This window comes from Telopea speciosissima, chromosome 10 (genome assembly GCF_018873765.1).
Source record: "Telopea speciosissima isolate NSW1024214 ecotype Mountain lineage chromosome 10, Tspe_v1, whole genome shotgun sequence".
NCBI lineage: Eukaryota > Viridiplantae > Streptophyta > Magnoliopsida > Proteales > Proteaceae > Telopea > Telopea speciosissima.
This window is the reverse complement of record NC_057925.1, coordinates 44775774-44794653: the sequence shown is the minus strand read 5'-3', so window position 1 is coordinate 44794653 and position 18880 is coordinate 44775774. Positions and strand designations below refer to the sequence as shown.

General features: G+C 39.6%; 2 protein-coding genes across 2 annotated transcripts in view; both read left to right on the top strand.

Moving 5' to 3' along the window:
* Positions 1-18880, top strand: part of LOC122642778 (adenylyltransferase and sulfurtransferase MOCS3) — a 28520-nt gene that overhangs the window by 7685 nt on the left and 1955 nt on the right. The window contains exons 4-10 of the mRNA XM_043836357.1: positions 4282-4346; positions 4437-4511; positions 4635-4713; positions 4976-5014; positions 5706-5814; positions 15870-15988; positions 17757-17873. Of these exons, the coding sequence (XP_043692292.1) occupies positions 4282-4346; positions 4437-4511; positions 4635-4713; positions 4976-5014; positions 5706-5814; positions 15870-15988; positions 17757-17873 (603 nt within the window). The remainder of the gene's footprint in view (positions 1-4281; positions 4347-4436; positions 4512-4634; positions 4714-4975; positions 5015-5705; positions 5815-15869; positions 15989-17756; positions 17874-18880) is intronic.
* On the top strand, positions 10179-10840 carry LOC122642779. The gene has a single exon (XM_043836358.1). It carries the CDS (start codon positions 10179-10181, stop codon positions 10803-10805), a length of 627 nt encoding a protein of 208 aa, XP_043692293.1. The 3' UTR covers positions 10806-10840.

Below are 18880 nucleotides of genomic sequence, written 5' to 3'. Positions count from 1 at the left end.
TAATGGGCAGAGCCCCATACATCAGAGTTAGGGGTGTCAATGGGTCGGGTTGGGCCGGGCCTGCCTAAACCCTGACCCTGACCCTAGAGGCCTTAACTTAAACCCTGACCTTGACCTTGACCTAACCCTGGCAGGGCCAAGAAACCCTCAACCCTGACCCGACCCTGCCAGGGTTTTCCCTAACCTGGCCTGGCCCGACCCGAATAGGGTCTGGCAGGGTCGGGTTGGCCCTGTCCCTGATGATGTGTGGGAGAGTGGAAAGAGAGAGATGAAGTAAAACCCTCAACCTCAACAACCCTTCAAACTTCACTTTAAACCTCTCAAATCTCTCAATCCAATTTCCAAACCAGGAGAAAATCCAAGAAATAAAGTGTACAGACAGAAAAATCGGCTCCATGGAAGTGGGACGGGCGGCAGAGCGGCCAGGGAGAGTGGGTGACGGAGTGGTAGACCTAGTGGTTGGAGTGAGGATGAAGAGTGATGGGCATCAGGGTGGTGCCGCCAGTCAATAAAGAGATGGTCCTTGCCAAAGTCTTCCATACCGCGCTCGAAGGACACGATGTCTCCTGCATCAAGCTTCTTCTCCTTCATGAACCTGCTCCAGCCTTTAGTCATCACATAGCTCTGGCTGCTGTTCCAATAGGAATATCGGAAGTGCCATGGTTTGCCGTTGTGATTTTCGAAGCTCAACAGAAGTCCCTTCTCGTTGATGGTGGAGTCCAGTGGAAAGTACTTCTTGGTGTGCAGAGAAATAGAGATGGGGTTTGGGGACGGCGGATGAAGGGAAAGAGTTTTAAAATCGAGGGTTTTGAGTGTTTTTTTTTATATTTTTTGTTAGGATAAAGAATAATATAATATATATAATATATATAAATATCTATATATCTATATATTTATTTATAAACAATTCAGGGTCCGGCAGGGCCGGGCTGGGTTCAACCCGAGGCCTAAACCTGACCCGATCCGACCCTGCTAGGGTCAAGCTACTCCTAAACCCTAACCCGCCCTTCGGGCTGAAAAATCAGGGTCGGGTCGGGTCGGGTCCGGGCTCAGGGCGGGTTCGGGCCGAGTGGGCTTTATTGACACCCCTAATCAGAGTGACTTAAACCAAAAGGTATCATACTATGATTGTCAGAAATAGGATAAACAGCCCGCGTTTGCTTTGCAAAAATGCAAGCATCACAACTAAAATTATTGGGATTACATTTATTCACCAAGCTGAGAAATAAAGAAAATAAAACTCCTAAAGGAGGATGACCCAAGCGACGATGCCACCAATGCAAATCACTCAAAGAAGAAGAAAGCGAATTAGACTGGGAAACCTTTGCTGATGGAGAACTGTCAAGCAAGGAAGGACCACCATTCACATTACCACAACCAATCGTATTTCCCATTACGAGATCTTGAAAAATATAGTGATCAGGAAAAAAAGTTACTTTGCAATTTAGATCGCGGGTAAGAGAACTAATAGAAAGCAAGTTAGTGGAAAATTTTGGAACATGTAAAACATATGAAAGAGATAGAGAACCATCAGCCACACGAACGTTTGTATTTCCAGATAAAGGAGAATATTGGGAAAAATGAAGAGGAGAACCAGTCATATGATCAGTAGCCCCTGTATCAATTATCCAAGTATCGGATGAGATAGAGGAACTTTGACCATAAAAAGAGATACCTGGCTGGTCAGAGGTAAAAGATGAAGATTGTTCGAAATTCCCTGGCAGGGAGGTAGTCGATGCCGCAGATGGGGCTGGTGATAAGGAAGAAGAGTCCATTTAGTGACCAGATTTTGTAGGGTATGGAGAACCTCCTGAGAAACAGATTGATCAGCAACAACAGTGTCTCTAGATGAAGTATGATGGGCATGCGCAGAAGTGGGACGACCCTGACTGCGACCGCAAGTATTTGCAGGGCGCCCATGCAATTTCCAACATCTCTCACGGGTATGCCATTCCTTGCCACAATAGTCACATTTTAATGGGGCTCAATTAGAAGTAGAACGGTCACCAGTACCACGGGAAAGACCACCACGAGAAATATTTTGGGAATTAGTGGCACGAGCAGATTGTTCTTAAGAAATGGGATGAACAATAGCATTACATCGATTATCCTCAGATTACACTATAGCATAACCCTGCTTAAGAGTAGGGAATGGTTCCCGATTCAGAACATGGATCCGGATCTGATCAAACGCAATATTAAGTCCTGTGAGAAAAGAAAAAACTCGAAGCCTATCTTCCCATTTCTTGAAAGCAAAAGCATCAATTCACAGGTAGCAGAAAAAGATCCATAAAAATCTAACTGTTGCCACGTGCTACGCAAAGTAGAGTAATACTGAGAAAGAGATAACTCCCCTTGTTTTGTGGCATGAATCTTCTGGCGAAGTTCGTAATACTGGGCAGCATTACCGACCTGTGAGTGTGTATCTGTAGCTGTCTTCCAAATTTTGGCAGCAGTGTCAAGAAGTAAATAACCCCCAGCTATTATAGGATCCATAGAGTTGATGAGGTAGGACATTACAAGAAAATTGGAAGGCATCCATTTGTCTTGAGCCGGACTAGCAGCAGTAGGCATAACAACACCAGTAAGAAATCCGGAAACCCACGAGCACCGACAGTCAGGTAGCAATATCGCACCCATATCAAGTAATTGCTCCCATTTAATTTAATGGAGCTAGCAGGGAATGGAAGCAGGTCCCGTTGATTGACCCCTGTTGTTCAGTAGATGCAGAGGAGATCTTAGAGTCACCCATGGTTGCTGGTCAGAGTCAAATCACAAAAGCATTAATACTTCTCGGATCCAAATAAGAACATCACCTTCCAAAAAAATACGGAAGGAGAATTAAATCATGAAGGGAGAAGAAAAAGCCCTTGGTGGGAGAAAAAAAAGTTTCACCACCAAGGGTGAAACCGAGAGAGAGGCGAGAGGGGTGGAGCCGCTAGAAGGCAGTGAAGGCTAGAGGAAGCGGAGGCGGTAGGTAGTGGTGCTGGTGGAGGCGGAAAAGATAGAGGGTGGCGGAGGTGGTGACTACGACCATGGTTCGAGAACTTGCGAGATATCGGTAAGATCTCGGTTTTTTGAGAAATCGAGTCGAGTTACCATACGATTTAAAAAATTACACTATCTCGGTCGAGTTCTCGGGTAACTTGAGATCTCGGGTCGACCTAGGACTCAACCCATCTACCTCTTTAAAACTTACCTAACTTGACAGAACTCGACATATCTCGGTCGAGTTCTGTCCAAAGCCCATTTTCTTCCCCATTTGAAGCTCCTTCTTCATTTGACCTGTGGATTTCAACTTCTGACCTTCGGGAGAGTTGAATCAGCTGCACATTTGAAGGATTCAGCTACACATCTTCAAGATTCATCTTAAATCTGAAGCATCTTTGAGAGGTAAACAATTCTTCCCCAAATCTTTTTTTCCTTTCATGACAACACTTATATGAGTGCTGTGGCAAACTATGTGCAAAACTACAGCAACACTATGACATGAGAATTCTATGTGGATCGTGTTGGGACTGAATGCATTAACATATCACATTTTATGTAACATTTGTTTAAAGATTGATGTATTGTACACTTTAACATTTCTAATGCTTATTTAAGTTGTTTTACATTAATTGAATGTTTTGATTGCTTTCTATTACTAAATTATGTGTAGAGTAGGGTATTTTAGTACGTTGTCGCCTACAACCTATGGTCCGAAGTGAAACTCATATTTGGACTTTGTTTTTGCAAAATCTGATAGTGCCATTGTGTTTAAATGGCCTTAAATAGGCTGAATACCAAGTTTCAGATCCAAACTAGGTTTAAAACCCACCGAGTTGAGGCTTCAAGCCGAAAAAAAAATATTCATCAACTCGGCAAGATCTCGAATTGACTTGGTTTTTCCAAGGGTTGAGTTGGTATCGAGTTCCGAGTTTTAGTACCTTGACTACGACCGAGAAGAAGAAAGATGGTTGTGGAGGTGGTGAAATGGTGCTTGCTGTATAGAAACCAAGAAGAGAGAGATGGCCTATGGTTTCGTGAAAAGAACCATTAGGGTTCTAATCCCGAAGGGGCATCCCTACTCTGATACCATGTGGAGAAATTGAGAAATATGGCTTGTGTCATTTTGGTCACAGCCCCTCTTTATTTATAATGTGTGAGAGAACATTCTAGAATAAGACAAGGACATAAATACCCTTGAACCTATTTTACAACAGTTGCGTAACACCTTTTGTCATTCATGGTTGTGATGTTGAGTGATCTTATCTGTTGGTTTCCATCTCTGTGGTTCAGATTATCCATACAGAAGCATTTATTGGTCAATCAAAAGTTGAATCTGCTGCAGCTGCTTGTCGCGCGTATGTAATACTCTTATATGCATCATGTATCATTCTGTCTTGTTTTCTTCTCCTGCATCTCCAGGTCTCTTGATATGGTCATAATTGCAGGATTAATTCCACTGTTCAGATAGAGGAACATAAAGAAGCCTTGCGAGCATCCAATGCTTTGGAAATTTTGAGCAAGTATCCTTTGTATAGAAATATGGATACGATTTAAGCTCTGCCAATTTCTCTCCATGCTTATTTTCTTTTCTCTGTTTGTGTTGTTAAAATATTATTGTTTCCATGACTGCTAACATTTTGTAGATACGACATAGTAATAGATGCCACGGACAATGCCCCCAGCAGGTACATGATCAGTGATTGCTGTGTAGTTTTGGGAAAGGTGAGGTAGTTCAGCACAGTGCTGGCAACGTGTATATCATTTGCTTAAAATGTTTTAGTTCAGTTCATAACTAATATAGTAACTTTGGAGCTAACATGGTTTGAAACTTAGGGTCTTCCTAGACTTGAGTCGTGTGACTTACCATCTTGCTTCTTTGCTAATTTTCAATAGTTCTTTCTAACCAAAACTTTCTTTGAGAGGGACCTTCTGCTCATAAAATTTCCATGTAACCATCTGACTTGTTTTATTTTTATTCTTGCAGCCTCTTGTATCAGGTGCTGCAGTGGGAGTAGAAGGGCAGGTACACTATCAATTGCTTTTAGACGACTTGGATGTCCTTTCCACTATCATTCCTTTCTGTTGAATATTTTACTAAACCATGGATCCTGGTCACCCCCTTGATGAACTTCCCATCGAAATCAACAAGAGCAAGTGTCTGCCGAAAACATGGTCTATAATATTTTTTAACGTGTTGAGAACATAGTTGACAAATTTGGAAGGAAAAGATTTCAGATGTAATTCGTTTTTGTCATTGAAAATTCGGTTTAAAAAAAAAGCAGGCTATGGGCAAAGGTTGGATTCGATTTAATTCGGGGATAAATCATTTTGTTCGAAAATTTTGGGACAAAAAATTCAGTCCATTTTCCTAACATTTTATTAAATTTGCAAAAAAATAGATTTTTTAAACCCATTTTCAATTTTTTTTGTTGAATGTGTTGAACCAAATTATTTTTTGAATTGTTCTCATGGACAGGATTTTTGGAGCCCTAAATTCTTGTGCCGAATTATTCATGAATTATATGCGAACTATCAAAGGTTCATGAATGTTTCTTAATTTTGCAAATCAATTCATCAGTTTGAGTTTTTGCTGAATTATTCTTGAATTTGCCAACTATGGTTGAAAATCTGAGATTGAATAATGTGGTGTTAAATTTTTTCTGCATCTTCAATATAGCCTTGGGATAATTGCTGTTTTGAATTTTGTATTACAGCTTACTATTTACAATCACAATGGAGGTCCATGCTATCGATGCCTATTTCCGATGCCACCACCTACAACAGCTTGTCAAAGTTGTTCAGACAATGGAGTTTTAGGAGTAGGTAAATATAATCCTACTGGGCTTTTTTCTCTTTGCTTTACAACTATCTAGGCTCTTCAGGGATTCAATTGGGCATATTTTTATGAAAATGTAGTTGACATTGTTGATGAATTGGGGAGAAGCATTGTGGTTCCAATTTATAAAAATAACGGTGATATTCAAAGCTGTAATAACTAGTAACTATAAAGGAATAGAACTTATGATTCATACTACGAACTTATGGGAAAGAGCATTTGAAATCCGCCTGAGACAAGAAACTAATATTTTAGATAACCAATTTGGTTTTATGCCAGCAAGATCAACCACAGAAGCTGTTTATTTACTTGGGAGACTACTGGAAAGATTGAGAGACTGTAAGAAGGATCTCCATATGGTTTTTGTCGACTTAGAAAAAGCTTGTGATGGAGTCCCTAGAGAGTTAATTTGACAAGTATTAGAGAAGAAAAGTGTTTCGATTAAATATGTGGACATAGTTAAAGATATGTATAATGGTGGTGTAGTGACTAGTCACTAGTGTAAAAACTGTTTATTTTTTTGTTGGAGTGGGGGTGGGGGGGAAGGGGGTGGGAGGATAGTAAATTCCTAATTACAATTGGATTATATCAAGGATCAATTTTAAGCCCATATTTGTTTGCGTTAATCATAGACGAGCTGACTAGAGACATTCAAGATTAGATCCCTTGGTGTATGCCTTTTGCTGATGCTATTCTTTTGGTGGAGAGGGTCCAAAAATCAAGGCGACACCAACAAGGTGGACCAAGGCGTGCAAGGTGACCAATACGGATGGGTGATTTGATTCAGATTTTGATTGAAGAAGCTAAAAGAGCCAGGGTTAGTCCTAAAATGACTTTAGGAGACATGGTGAGGAAAGAAATGAATAGCTTAGGACTAGTAACAGGTATGGCTTTGGGTAGAGCTGATTGGAGAAAAAGGATCCATGTAGTCGACCCCATTTAGTTGATATTAGGTTGAGTTGATTTCAGTGAAGTTGAGTCAATATTGTTGATCAATCTTCTTGAAATTCAAAGTCAAGGCCTCAAAGGAAGAATGTTTGATCTGTTCTATTGGTTATAAATATCAACAGTTTGAGACTTAATATCTTTTCTTTATGTGTTTGTTAATTTTCCTTTACTTGTTCCACTTTGGTTTTGTGGAATCCTGGAAGCTATATCAATTCGTATCTGACCAAATCTCCTATGTGTTATCTACTTCTTCATTTAATACTAGAGGTGGCAGCAGATCAACTCGGCCCTGGTGGATGGTCCATCAGCAAGAACTATTGCTGTTTAGATTGGGGATTCCATTGAGGACTAGAATTGTAGAGGGAAGTTTCCCCTGACATGCTATTCAAATTTCAAAGCATGTAGTCATGAGGGGTTAATTAGGACCACCCCACCCCAGAGAAGGGAAAAAATAAAAGAAAATCACCACAGTTTCTCTTTGAACTTCTTTAACATACCAATCATTGATAGAGTGGTGATGCTTTCCAGTACCTTACAAAATTATTGAACTTGTCAATAATTGATGCAGATAAATCAGAAAGTGGGCTGATTTAGTGGTGTTAAAAAATTATTTATCCACCCCGTGTCCCCCTTTGGATAGTCCGCCGTGTTAAAAAGCTCCTGTATGATATACATATTATTTCCTCCCTTTCCTACAAGGTCGGCCTTTTAGAGGAAGCGGTTTCTACATGGTATCAAAGCAGGCAGGGGTCACGGTATCGAGTCCCCCTGGGAGCGGGCAGGTGTTAAAAAATTATTTATCCACCTGTGTCCCCCTTTGGATAGTCCGCCGCGTTAAAAGGCTCCTGTATGATATACATATTATTTCCTCCCTTTCCTACAAGGTCGGCCTTTTAGAGGAAGCGGTTTCTACATGGTATCAGAGCAGGCAGGGGTCACGGTATCGAGTCCCCCTGGGAGCGGGCAGGTGTTAAAAAAATTATTTTATCCACCCGTGTCCCCCTTTTGGATAGTCCGCCGTGTTAGAGCTCTTGTATGATATACATATTGTTTCCTCCCTTTCCTACAAGGTCAGCCTTTTAGAGGAAGCGGTTTCTACATGGTATCAAAGCAGGCAGGGGTCACGGTATCGAGTCCCCCTGGGAGCGGGCAGGTGTTAAAAAATTATTTTATCCACCCGTGTCCCCCTTTGGATAGTCCGCCGTGTTAAAAAGCTCCTGTATGATATACATATTATTTCCTCCCTTTCCTACAAGGTCGGCCTTTTAGAGGAAGCGATTTCTACAAGTGGAATAAGCCTTGGGTTGGTGATGTAGTTCAACTGTTCGAGGAAGAAGTATTGTTCATGCAGTACTGTTCATAAGGACTGTGTTCCACTGAAGACAGCTTGTGTGGACTGAAGATCTTATGGCTGGAATTAGCTTTTAGAAGTTGCTATTACCATAGTTTCTATTTTGTATGATTATGTGGGCCCATGTTGCTGCCACATGTGGAGTTACTACAATCTTTCCGAGTTGCTATTTGTTTTAGTTTCTATTCTTGTAACGGGCTCTTATTCATTAAAAGTAGTAGCAACTAAGAGTCTTTTTATTTAGTAAGTTTCTAATATTTGTAATAGCAAAGGATCTTCTTTCTAAAAGTTCCTAAGTACCTTGACAGCAAAGTAACCCCACATAATAGAGGGGCTACTAATTTTTTTATTGTGGCTATTGTTTCAAATTTCTGTCCATCTATTTTACCTAATCTAGCTGTCAACTTGCTTTGATATTTTAGACACATAATCCACCTATTAGGACCACCATTGGACCTTAGCTTCAGTCCCATTGGTTGGTTGGATTGAGAGTTTTAGCTTGTCAATTTTCTGCCATATGTTGTCAGTTTCTGGTTCACTGGAGCTTTCATGGGTTTGCTAGTGTTAGTCTTTTCAGCCTAGTAATCCTCATAAGTTGGGCTACATATATACTGAGCCTTTGGTCCAAGGGGTTTTCATTGTAATGGGCCACTTTAATAATCCTAAAATATAGGTAGGAGTAAGGAATACAGGATTTATTAGTTCGTTAAGTTTGGGTCTTAGTGTTTGTTTTTTATGCAGATAAGCTACCTAAAGGGCTTCTTTTATTGGAAATAAGCCTTGGGTTGGTTATGTATGTGTTGGGCCTTTGATCCCATGTGTTGGGCCTTTGTAATGGGTCTAAAATATGGGTAGAATGTAGGCATACGGGATTAGGCTTAGTTTTTTTAATTTTTAATGAGTATAAATAAATGAGATCTCCCTCCCTTGCGTAGGAGGTTTTCTTGTTAGGATTATGTTTACTTTTTCAAGTAGGTTTTGTTATTAGCAATAGAATTTGATTTCCTAGTTAGAGTAGGATTCTGATTTAGTTTTTTTATTACAAAGCTTGTAAAAGCCATTGGCTCAGAGACGATTTATGATGAATGAAGTTTGAAGTTTTCTTTAATGGATGCTGTGTGATTCAGTAGGGGCGAGATATCCTTGGGGGGCAGTGAGATTCTGTACCTTGTTGGTGGGAAGCCATAGTTATCCTTCTCTTTCTTCTTATTCTCTGTTTTTCTTCCTCAAGTAAGTGTCATTTCATCTGATTCGACTCAAGCTTGCTGTTATCTATTAATTATAGTTGGGTAGGTTAATCATCCTCTTTTATTGCTGAATACATACTGTTCTTGCTGAGAACCAAATCACAGCAGGAAGCATCTCAATTTGGGCTGGTGGATGCCCTGGCTTCGACTCTTTTTTAGCAAAAACAAGATTCACCATTAATGGGATTCTAGCCATCAGACCAAGGAGATCTTTTAGGGCATTCAAGTGCTACCCTTAAGGGACCTTCTTCCAGAGTTAATTGCTGACCTGATTCACAGATCTCATTTAATTAAATTTCTTCTGATTCTATCCTATTTTGAGTTCAGACCTGTATATTGTCTAATTACTTTACATTCAACCGTTAGATTGATTTATATTTGGGTAAAGTACACGTACCCCCCTATAATGCACCCAATATTCCTCGTACCCCCCTAAGGTTCTGAAAAGTCCACGTACCACCCCTACTTTACCCCCCTAATTTCAGATAAGTCCAAACCGTTAAGTTTAGCCGTTAAGTGATAAAAACTTGACCATTTTACGCTTTCTTCTATGTTTATAAATTTGAAAAGACCTAATTGCCCTAACCTATTTGTTCGCCCTAACCTAATTTGATAAGACCCTTTTACCCACACTATTTGTTCTTAAGAACCTAACCCAATCTAATTACCAAAATGCCCTTGTTAGGGCGTAATTACCAAAATACCCTCATCTTCCCCAAAATCCATCTTCTCCAAAATCCATCAACCCCCAACTTCTTTTTGTTCCGATTTGATCTTCTTTCAGTTTTTTTATTTTCAAATTGAAATGACGATTTCTTCTTCTAGAACCAAACCGCACGGGTTTCAGAGATCGGTCTCACCTTCTGGGAGATTTTATTCCTCGTCGACGACATCTTCGTCGTCGACTGGTTTTGCGTATTTTAGTTCGAGTTTTTCCTCTGGATCTATTGGTTTCTTCCATAGATCAACTTCTCCAACTTGTGTCAGCCTCTATGGATTTGGATCCGTTTCCTCTTCGCCGTCTGTTCGATTTTCTATTGATCGATCTATTTCTCCAAGCAGGTCGATTGCGGCTTCTACTCGTGACCAGGTCGTGAAGAAGCATAGTAATCCTATGTCCTCCCCGTCGTGTCCGAGGAGAACGTGTATGTGTTCGCCAACTACGCATTCTGGTTCGTTTCGTTGCAGTCTCCACAAAGGATTCAACAGCCATCACCATCATCATTCTGGATCGTATCCGTCTAATCGATTGAACGCTTGGAGATCGGCAATGACGAATTCGCTGGTTCGGATTGGGACCGTTGAAGGAGAATGGGTTAAGAGGGCCTTGGCGGCTTTGATCCGACCTTCTTCTCATCGTCAGAGGAGAAGAGCGGCGTTCCGTCCTGGACCTAGTAGGCTTTCTAACATGTCGAAAGCCCAAGACTTGTGATTCTTTGCAGGTTCGTTCATTATGTTTCCTCGAATTCCTCTATACAGAAAATCCTGTATTGGTCACCAGTGTTTGGGCACTGACCATGGTAGTCGCCGGAAAGGTAGTTTTTTTCTTTTTTCTTTTGGGGTCTTATGGGGAGAGCAAGACGCATTGCGTGGAGCAACCATCTGCCTACCCAATCATCATTCAGAGGCTTCGTTTTTTTTGTACTCCGAAGACCAATTACCCTGAAAGCAGATAGAGGACCGACGAACTTGTATATACCAATTTGCCGCTAATGATGGCTATTGAAGAGTATGATCAGAGACCAATTTCATTCATTAAATCTGAAAAATTAAGAAAAATAATTAACCAAAGGATCCATTTAATCTGCTAAAGCTTGCAAAACCAGATATTCGTCATCTGTGGTGTTATTTGATATATAAGCAGTGTTCAGTCATTGAACGATTCGTCATCTCTGTGGGCAGCGTGGTGGTTTTTCTCGCCCCCTTTTGATGATTTGATCTCCGTTCTCCATTATCGGACTTGAACAGATCCCTTTTGATGATTTGATCTCCGTTCTCCATTACCGGACTTGAACAGATCCCTTTTGATGATTTGATGGAAGTTTGAGAGAAATTTCAAAAATGGAAGATGGATTTTGGGGAATATGAGGGTATTTTGGTAATTATCCCTAGCAAGGGCATTTTAGTAATTAGGTTGGGTTAGGTTCTTAAGAACAAGTAGTGGGGGTAAAAGGGTCTTATCAAATTAGGTTAGGGCAAAAAGGTCTTTTCATATTATGAACAAATAGGTCAGGGCAATTAGGTCTTTTCAAATTTATAAACATAGAAGAAAGGGTAAAATGGTCAAGTTTTTAGCACTTAACGGCTAAACTTAACGGTTTGGACTTATCTGGAATTAGGGGGGTAAAGTAGGGGTGGTACGTGGACTTTTCAGAACCTTAGGGGGGTACGAGGAATATTGGGTGCATTATAGGGGGGTACGTATACTTTACCCTTTATATTTTGGGGTTTGCTTTAGTCAGTGAAGAAGGGAACTCTACCAGGTTTTGAACTTAATATGACTTCCAGATTTTGATTAATTAGACATCTCTTGCTTCTGAATTTTAAGTTTCAGATTTGCTAATTCTTTAATTACTCTTATTCCGACCATTAGATCTCTGCTATCTTCTGAAGATCATCTATCCTAATTATTTGTGAGTGAATGTCAGAGTTTGACCTTCATCTAAGAAGGTTGGCTTTTGTTTGACTTTTCTGTTTGGGTGACTTGGGATCCTGTCTGAAGGGTGTTTAGCCTACCCCACCAGTTTTCTTTTGAATTTTGTTATTATTATTTTTTTTTGTAATTATCTTAGTTGGGATAGGTACACTATAAATAGATGTAATGGCCTATGTGCCACCCCCCCCCCCCCCCAAAAAAAAAAAAAAAAAAAACCATAAACAAACAAATTGAAATAATATATCGGTCAGTTTTTTGAAACTTTGTGCTGAATCAACAGTGGTATGCTGATGGATTCCAAGTGAAGGTTGAAGTGGATTTGTCTGAAGAAGAGTGGATTCTCTTCATGGGTTTTGGTGGATCCCAAAACTACTGCATGTGGATTCCTTCTGTATTATCCCTTCTATCTTCATATCTGTTTTATTCAAATTCACAGATCAGATTTCTATCAAATTCTTCTCTCTGTGGCAACCGTGTTTCACCCTTCATAGTCTGTTGCTGTTTTAATTACATATCTCTAGTGGTACACTAGCTTCTGTTTCGATAATCTCTGATGTACAATTTTTAAATTCTGGTTTCTCCGGATTGATACATAAGTTCTGGTTCTACTACTTACTTTCCTAGTGGAACAAGGACTGGTCCCATACTAGATAAACTCAAATTAAGAGTGTAGTGGCAAAACTGTAAATATTGTGAAGTTCAAGATTCTTTAAGAAGGGACAAATAGACTCAATAGCAGAATAATAATTAACTCCAAAAGGGAAGGATCAATCTGTATTCTAATTGCTTGGGAATAAGTTAGAACAGAATTTAAAAACAAAGGGCTTTGTGTAAACATTGGAATTTTAGGGTCCTAATTGTAGAAATCAACTTTGCTCTTCTTCTTCTTCAACCCACGATAAAAGCAGTTCCAGTGGAAGAAGGAAACAGCTCTCGATTGCAACAATCCCTCACCTGAGACTCCAAGTTGCAGGAAAACTTAAGAGTACGTAATACATATCTCTATCAAGTCCAGATCAAAGAAACCTCAGCAAACAAGCAATTATTTAAAGATAAATCCCTGATAATTGAAGGTGTCGGGAGTTGCAGGCCACGGTTAGGTCTTAGAAAATGGACTACTAGTTGTCAAGGCGTTGCCTAGGCGTCCAGGCGTGATTGTGGGGGCTGGGCAGACGCTTGACTTATGCTAACTTCAAAAGGCGAGCCTTCTTGCCCTGGGCATCGCCTTGGGCACCTAGTTACCTGGGCTGGTGCCATATTGCTTTTTTTTAATGTTTTGATTTTATATATTAATGCTGTTTGTAATGTTTCTATTGGCTTGTGTAAAGATTATAAAATAGGTGAGAAACCTGAAGTACTGTGGAATCGCTGGAATAGGGTACTAGGTACAAGGGTTAAGAAACTCAGGGAGAAAGGAAATAAAGAAGAACGTAAGAAATAAGAAGGAAGGAGTAAGAAGGGGACTGGATCTAGGAAAAGAGATGATTTGAGAAAGAAGAAGAGGATAGGAGGAATAAGGCCACATGACCTGCAATTGCACCACCCAATTTTCTTTTCATTCAATTAACCTCCATCGTTGGGTTACAGAGTATATATAGATGCTATCACGTGATTGATATTAATAAGGAAATGTGAAACTGGAAACTAACTCAAACAAGGAAGCTAATCCCCTACGTAGCAAACCTAAAATAAACATAATAAAATAAAGGGAAAATTACATACTCCTCCCCTGTACTTTGCCCTAATTACACGTTCCTCCCCTTGATTTTTTCACTTTACATTTTGACCCCTTATGGCTGACGGTGTTAGGGTACTGTTAGTTAATGGTTTGAAAAGACAATATTACCCTTGTTCTAAAACACAAGTAGAATTACAATGATACCCTTTTCATCATCTTCAACCTTAAAACACCCATTTCTTTCCTCCTCCTCCACCACCACCACCGCCATCACTACAGCTGCTGGAAATTTGATTAACAACAGGACTCCAGCGACTTCTTGATCTGCTACTCATTCCAGTGAAATAGACCATATATAGCTTACGATCTCAAAAGGGGAAAAAAAGGATTTTGTTTCCAGTGGGGATTTTGCCGGTTTTGGGCACAGAGAAAGGGGGTTTGAGGTTAGTTTCTTCAATCATGGGCAGTTTGTGTTTTTCTTCCTTCTTCGATTTCATGGGATGTTAATCAAGCTCTCAAATATAATACCTTGCTGTGAAAACCTTTGTGGAAAGCTAAAATAGATTTAATAGATTGGGAAAATCAAGGATCTTGGATGGCTTCAAAGTTCAGGAATCTGCCGACAAGAACTTCACAATTGGGATTTTGTTAAATTATCTAAGGTTTTGATTATGTCTCTTTTTCGTTTAAGGGTCTTTCTCTAATATTTTAATTCAAACGTTCTCCCATTCCCAAATGATTTTACCAATTTATTGAAGGATGGAATCAGTGTATAGAACTTGGATACACTAAATCAAGGACACGTTGAGCATCTGCGATTTCGATGAGCTTCGCAGGGACCTACACATAGTCCTTGGCATTGCCAAGTGGCAGGTGGCTTTCACATTCCATAGTTTCTTCTCTGAGATTAGGGTTTCTGAAACGTTGCTGATTTGCTGAGTTTGTCGCTGCAGTTGGAGGAGTTTGAATGGACGTCAGCTTGAGTTATGTCAGGAGCTCTAGCTTGGCCAAGGATGGAAGAACGAGGCACAGCCAATTCCATGATGATGTGGGTGGGGGCGGGTGGGATTGCAGCATGAAGAAGAAGGGGGGTATTGCTGGGTTCAGAAAGTTTGATTCAATGTCAAAATCAGAGGTTGCAGGAGCATGGTGGGGACAAAGTTGCAAGAGGAGGAAGAAGAAGAAGGGCAAAAGGGTCATCTCACAATGACCAAGGGTTAGTTTGGGTATTATAAAAAATCTAACTATGCCACATCAACACTTAACAGACAGATGCTAACGGTAGGGGAGGAATTAGTAATTTTTCAAAAACTACAGGGGAATCGTATGTAAGGTGGAAAAACCAAGGGGAGGAACGTATAATTAGGGCAAAGTACAGGGGAGGATATGTAATTTTCCCTAAAATAAAAGATTACAAGGCTATCCCCCTTACCAACCCTTATTAGACCTTGGTCTGGGTATCCAGATTGGTTCATGCCAGTCCAGCCATGATAATGCCACTGCATCAATTACTCTATTGTTTATTATTTTGTTATCAGAATTTCCTCAAATACTGCAGGACTGTTTTACTACCAGAACAAACCATTCGACCCTAGTTCTGAGCCAGTGCTGAGTTATTTCCTTTTGCTGGACTGATATCACTATTTTGTGACCATGTTTAAGCTAATTTCGATTTTTAGTCTTCATTAATACAACTATTTTTCTCCTTCCAAATGACCTAGCCAAAGGGAAATGCAACAAATGCCATGAAATTTACGTGTTAGGTTTGAAGGCAGTAGTGTATGATGAATATATAATCCACTTTAACCGTGGAAAGTAACAGTTGTGCTGGCGAACTGAGACTAAAACTACTTGCTCCTTTGGCATATTGATCATTATATGTGGGTCTGGTGTTGTTAAATGGTTTGAAGTAACATTTCTTGAAACAAAGAAATGAATTTCCTATAACATGCTTCTTGTCAACGATATTTGGCAAGTACATTGGAAAGCTACTTTTGAATAAGTTTTGCACCCCATCTGATGCCATGCTCATCAATTTTTGGATTTTTTGTCTTCTCTGTATCCTCACTAATTTGATTTTATTTGGTACAAGTTAGCTTTTCCAAGCATTCTATTAATACTAGTATTTTATGCCATGTAAAATATTTGTTTCATTTTTTTAGTCCCAGGTATTATTGGTTGCCTCCAAGCCCTAGAAGCTATAAAGGTTGCAACAGCTATTGGTGAACCCCTCTCAGGACGAATGCTTCTTTTAGATGCCATATCAGCACGGATTCGTATTGTATGTTTTCCTCAAACTCTTTCTGTCATTCCTCCTAAAATTTAAATGCTTGTTTACTGCTGAAAAATCACTTATGTATGTTAACATTCTCAACAATTTATGCCATATTGTATCTCCTTGAACAGATCAAGTTTTTGTTGCAGGAAGTTTCTACTTCATCCATGATGAAATAATTAATATATGTTGGAATTCTTTGCCTGTCAAGTAGGCAATCATATGTAAAGACAATGCATAACAACTACATTTGTCTTCAGATTTCATGGGAGAAAGACCCTGTGACAATATTGGATGATCCGGATATTGTGCTTTTAAAAAAGGGTGTATCCAGTGCACGAGGCTCGCGCCACTGTGGGGTCTGGGGAAGGTCATAATGTACGCAGCCTTACCCCTGCTTTCGCAGAGAGCCTATTTCCAGACTTGAACTCGTGACCGGTCACAAAGGAGAAACCTTACCATTGCACCAAGGCCTGCCCACTGATATTTTGCTTTTATTCTTTAGAATTAATTAGCCTTAGTTGCCTTAGGTTTTCTTATCGGGGAGCAATTACCAGGCTTACAATGTGGTTTGGCCAGCACTAACTCATCCATTCTAATAGGATTAGTGGGCCCTTACTTGATAAAGTCACTGTCATATTTCGTGAAGTTCTATCCCATACACTTAGGCCTGATTTGGTATGATTTCTATTTCAATTTCAGGAGGTGATTTCTATTTCTGAAATTGTTTGGTTTGATTTTTGCACTTTATTTTAGTGAAATGGAAATTCTGAAATATTTCAGAATTTCTATTTCACTTGATTTAAGCATTTAGCACTCTTGCTCTTAAATGAGCACATGGTTAATTTCATGTTAAAAATAAAATACCACCCTTCTTCTCCTAATGGTCTCACCACCACCACCCCACTCCCACCATTGCCACCGCCACCACCACCACCACCACCCCATTACCACCACCACTACTACCCTGCTACCACCATCACCACCACCACCACTACTACCCTGCTACCACCACCGCCACCACCGCCACCATTGCCATTGCCACCACCGCTACTACTTCCATGTCACCACTACCCTACCACCATCATCACTACCACCACCACCGCCACTGTCCTGCTGCCACCACCACCATCCTTCCTAAAGAAATATAGAGAATCTATTCTCAGAATTTGAACTATCAAATGGATTTTTTTTATTCTTGAAATATTTCATATTGATACAACCAAAACAATTTCTATTTTTTGACCAAAAATCTATTTGTTGACTATTTCAAGAAATCAATCCAAAATTGAAATAGAAATCATACCAAATCAGGCCTTAACCCCTTAAACCTGTTAATGAGCCTTGCCAAGCTGGCAGCTGCTTTAAGCAGTAAACGATACCTTTTACTACTCGGTAGAATAAAATAAACTAGAAGATTCTTTTGTATTGCTGGGGTTGGTCTTGTACTTTTTGATAATCTTCAGGATTTATGCAAGGGGCTCACTCTGACACTAATTAACTGGACCTTGAGAAATAAAATTTTGATGTGAATAAAAAGATTCTGTGATTCAATTCATTAATACCAACATTGGATGTTAACTCATCATCTCTACCCTCTCCCAAGAAAAAGAGGGGGGTGGGGTTTTGGGAGCAAAGATTGATTTGAGGTTCGCTGGTGTGGGCTCCCTTCTCATATATATCAAATTTATGTGTTCTCTGCTATTCATATTATTTTAATTGTAAGGTCCTACAAAGTTTGATTCCTGAGATTTTTATGTTTGGGGTTTTTTAGGTGAAAATAAGAGGAAGATGTTTGGAATGTGAAGCTTGTGGAGAGAATGCAGTATTCACACAGCAGTTATTTCGAGATTTTGACTATGAGAAGTTTACTCAGTCTCCGCTAAAGAGGGTATTTCTCTCCTCTCCTAACACCCGTTTGTCTTCTATTAGCAACTGCAGATTGTTATTGGATTGCTTACAATTAGTATGTGCTTCCAATTGGATTTTTAGCATATTATAAGTGAGCTACTTTGTTGCATAATTGGTTTGTTCATTTACACGCAACAAATTTTCCCCACGATTTCATTATGAATCAGGTTATAGATATATTAATTAATAGGTGTGCAAATTAGAACTATGAAATTGTTTTATATTGGTACTAGAACCATGGAAGGTGAAGTTCTATTTTTCCTTGTTTTTGTAGCACGAGTATTACTGTTGATGACAAAAAAAATTACATTCACACTTTAGAGTAGTCAAAATATTAAGGCCTTTTATTCAACTCTTCCAACATGAGCTTTCCCTTTTTGCAGTTTCTGTAGTATGCTATCATGTCTATATGTTGTGTTTTGTGAAATGTAAATGCTTACTCCTCAGCAAACCCACGAGGCCACGATGTGATTTCTTATATAGTAGCGAGTTAATATCCATATGCTTGTTTTTTAATTGAAATTTCTTATAGATCACAACAGTTACTCTGTTAACGGCATGGATTGTCTCCCTAATTTTGATGAATATTATTGCTTATGTCTTGAAGTTTAAATTTTTGAACAAGAAATATGTAAATTTTGTAACCACTAAAGAGTGTGTAGTCTATGTTAACCTGTGGTGACAAACATGGCAGCCAATTGAAAGTTTGAAACTGGTGAGTAATTGTGGACTTGCGATCTGACAGGTTAGACTAGGAAATGTTTGAGTGGTAATATGAACCATGTTGTCTGGTCCTTTTGCAGGGGAGAAAGAAAATGGTCGTATATTTAGTGGTATCACACATTTACAAATATTCTATCTTAATCCTGTTGAACTCTGTTCCCCATGAGTGCCTGTAGAATAGAGGTTATTTACTCATTTACTGTAAAAATATCATTTTGGAGCCATTCCATTTGTTCATATATCACATGTCAAATCTAGATGTCG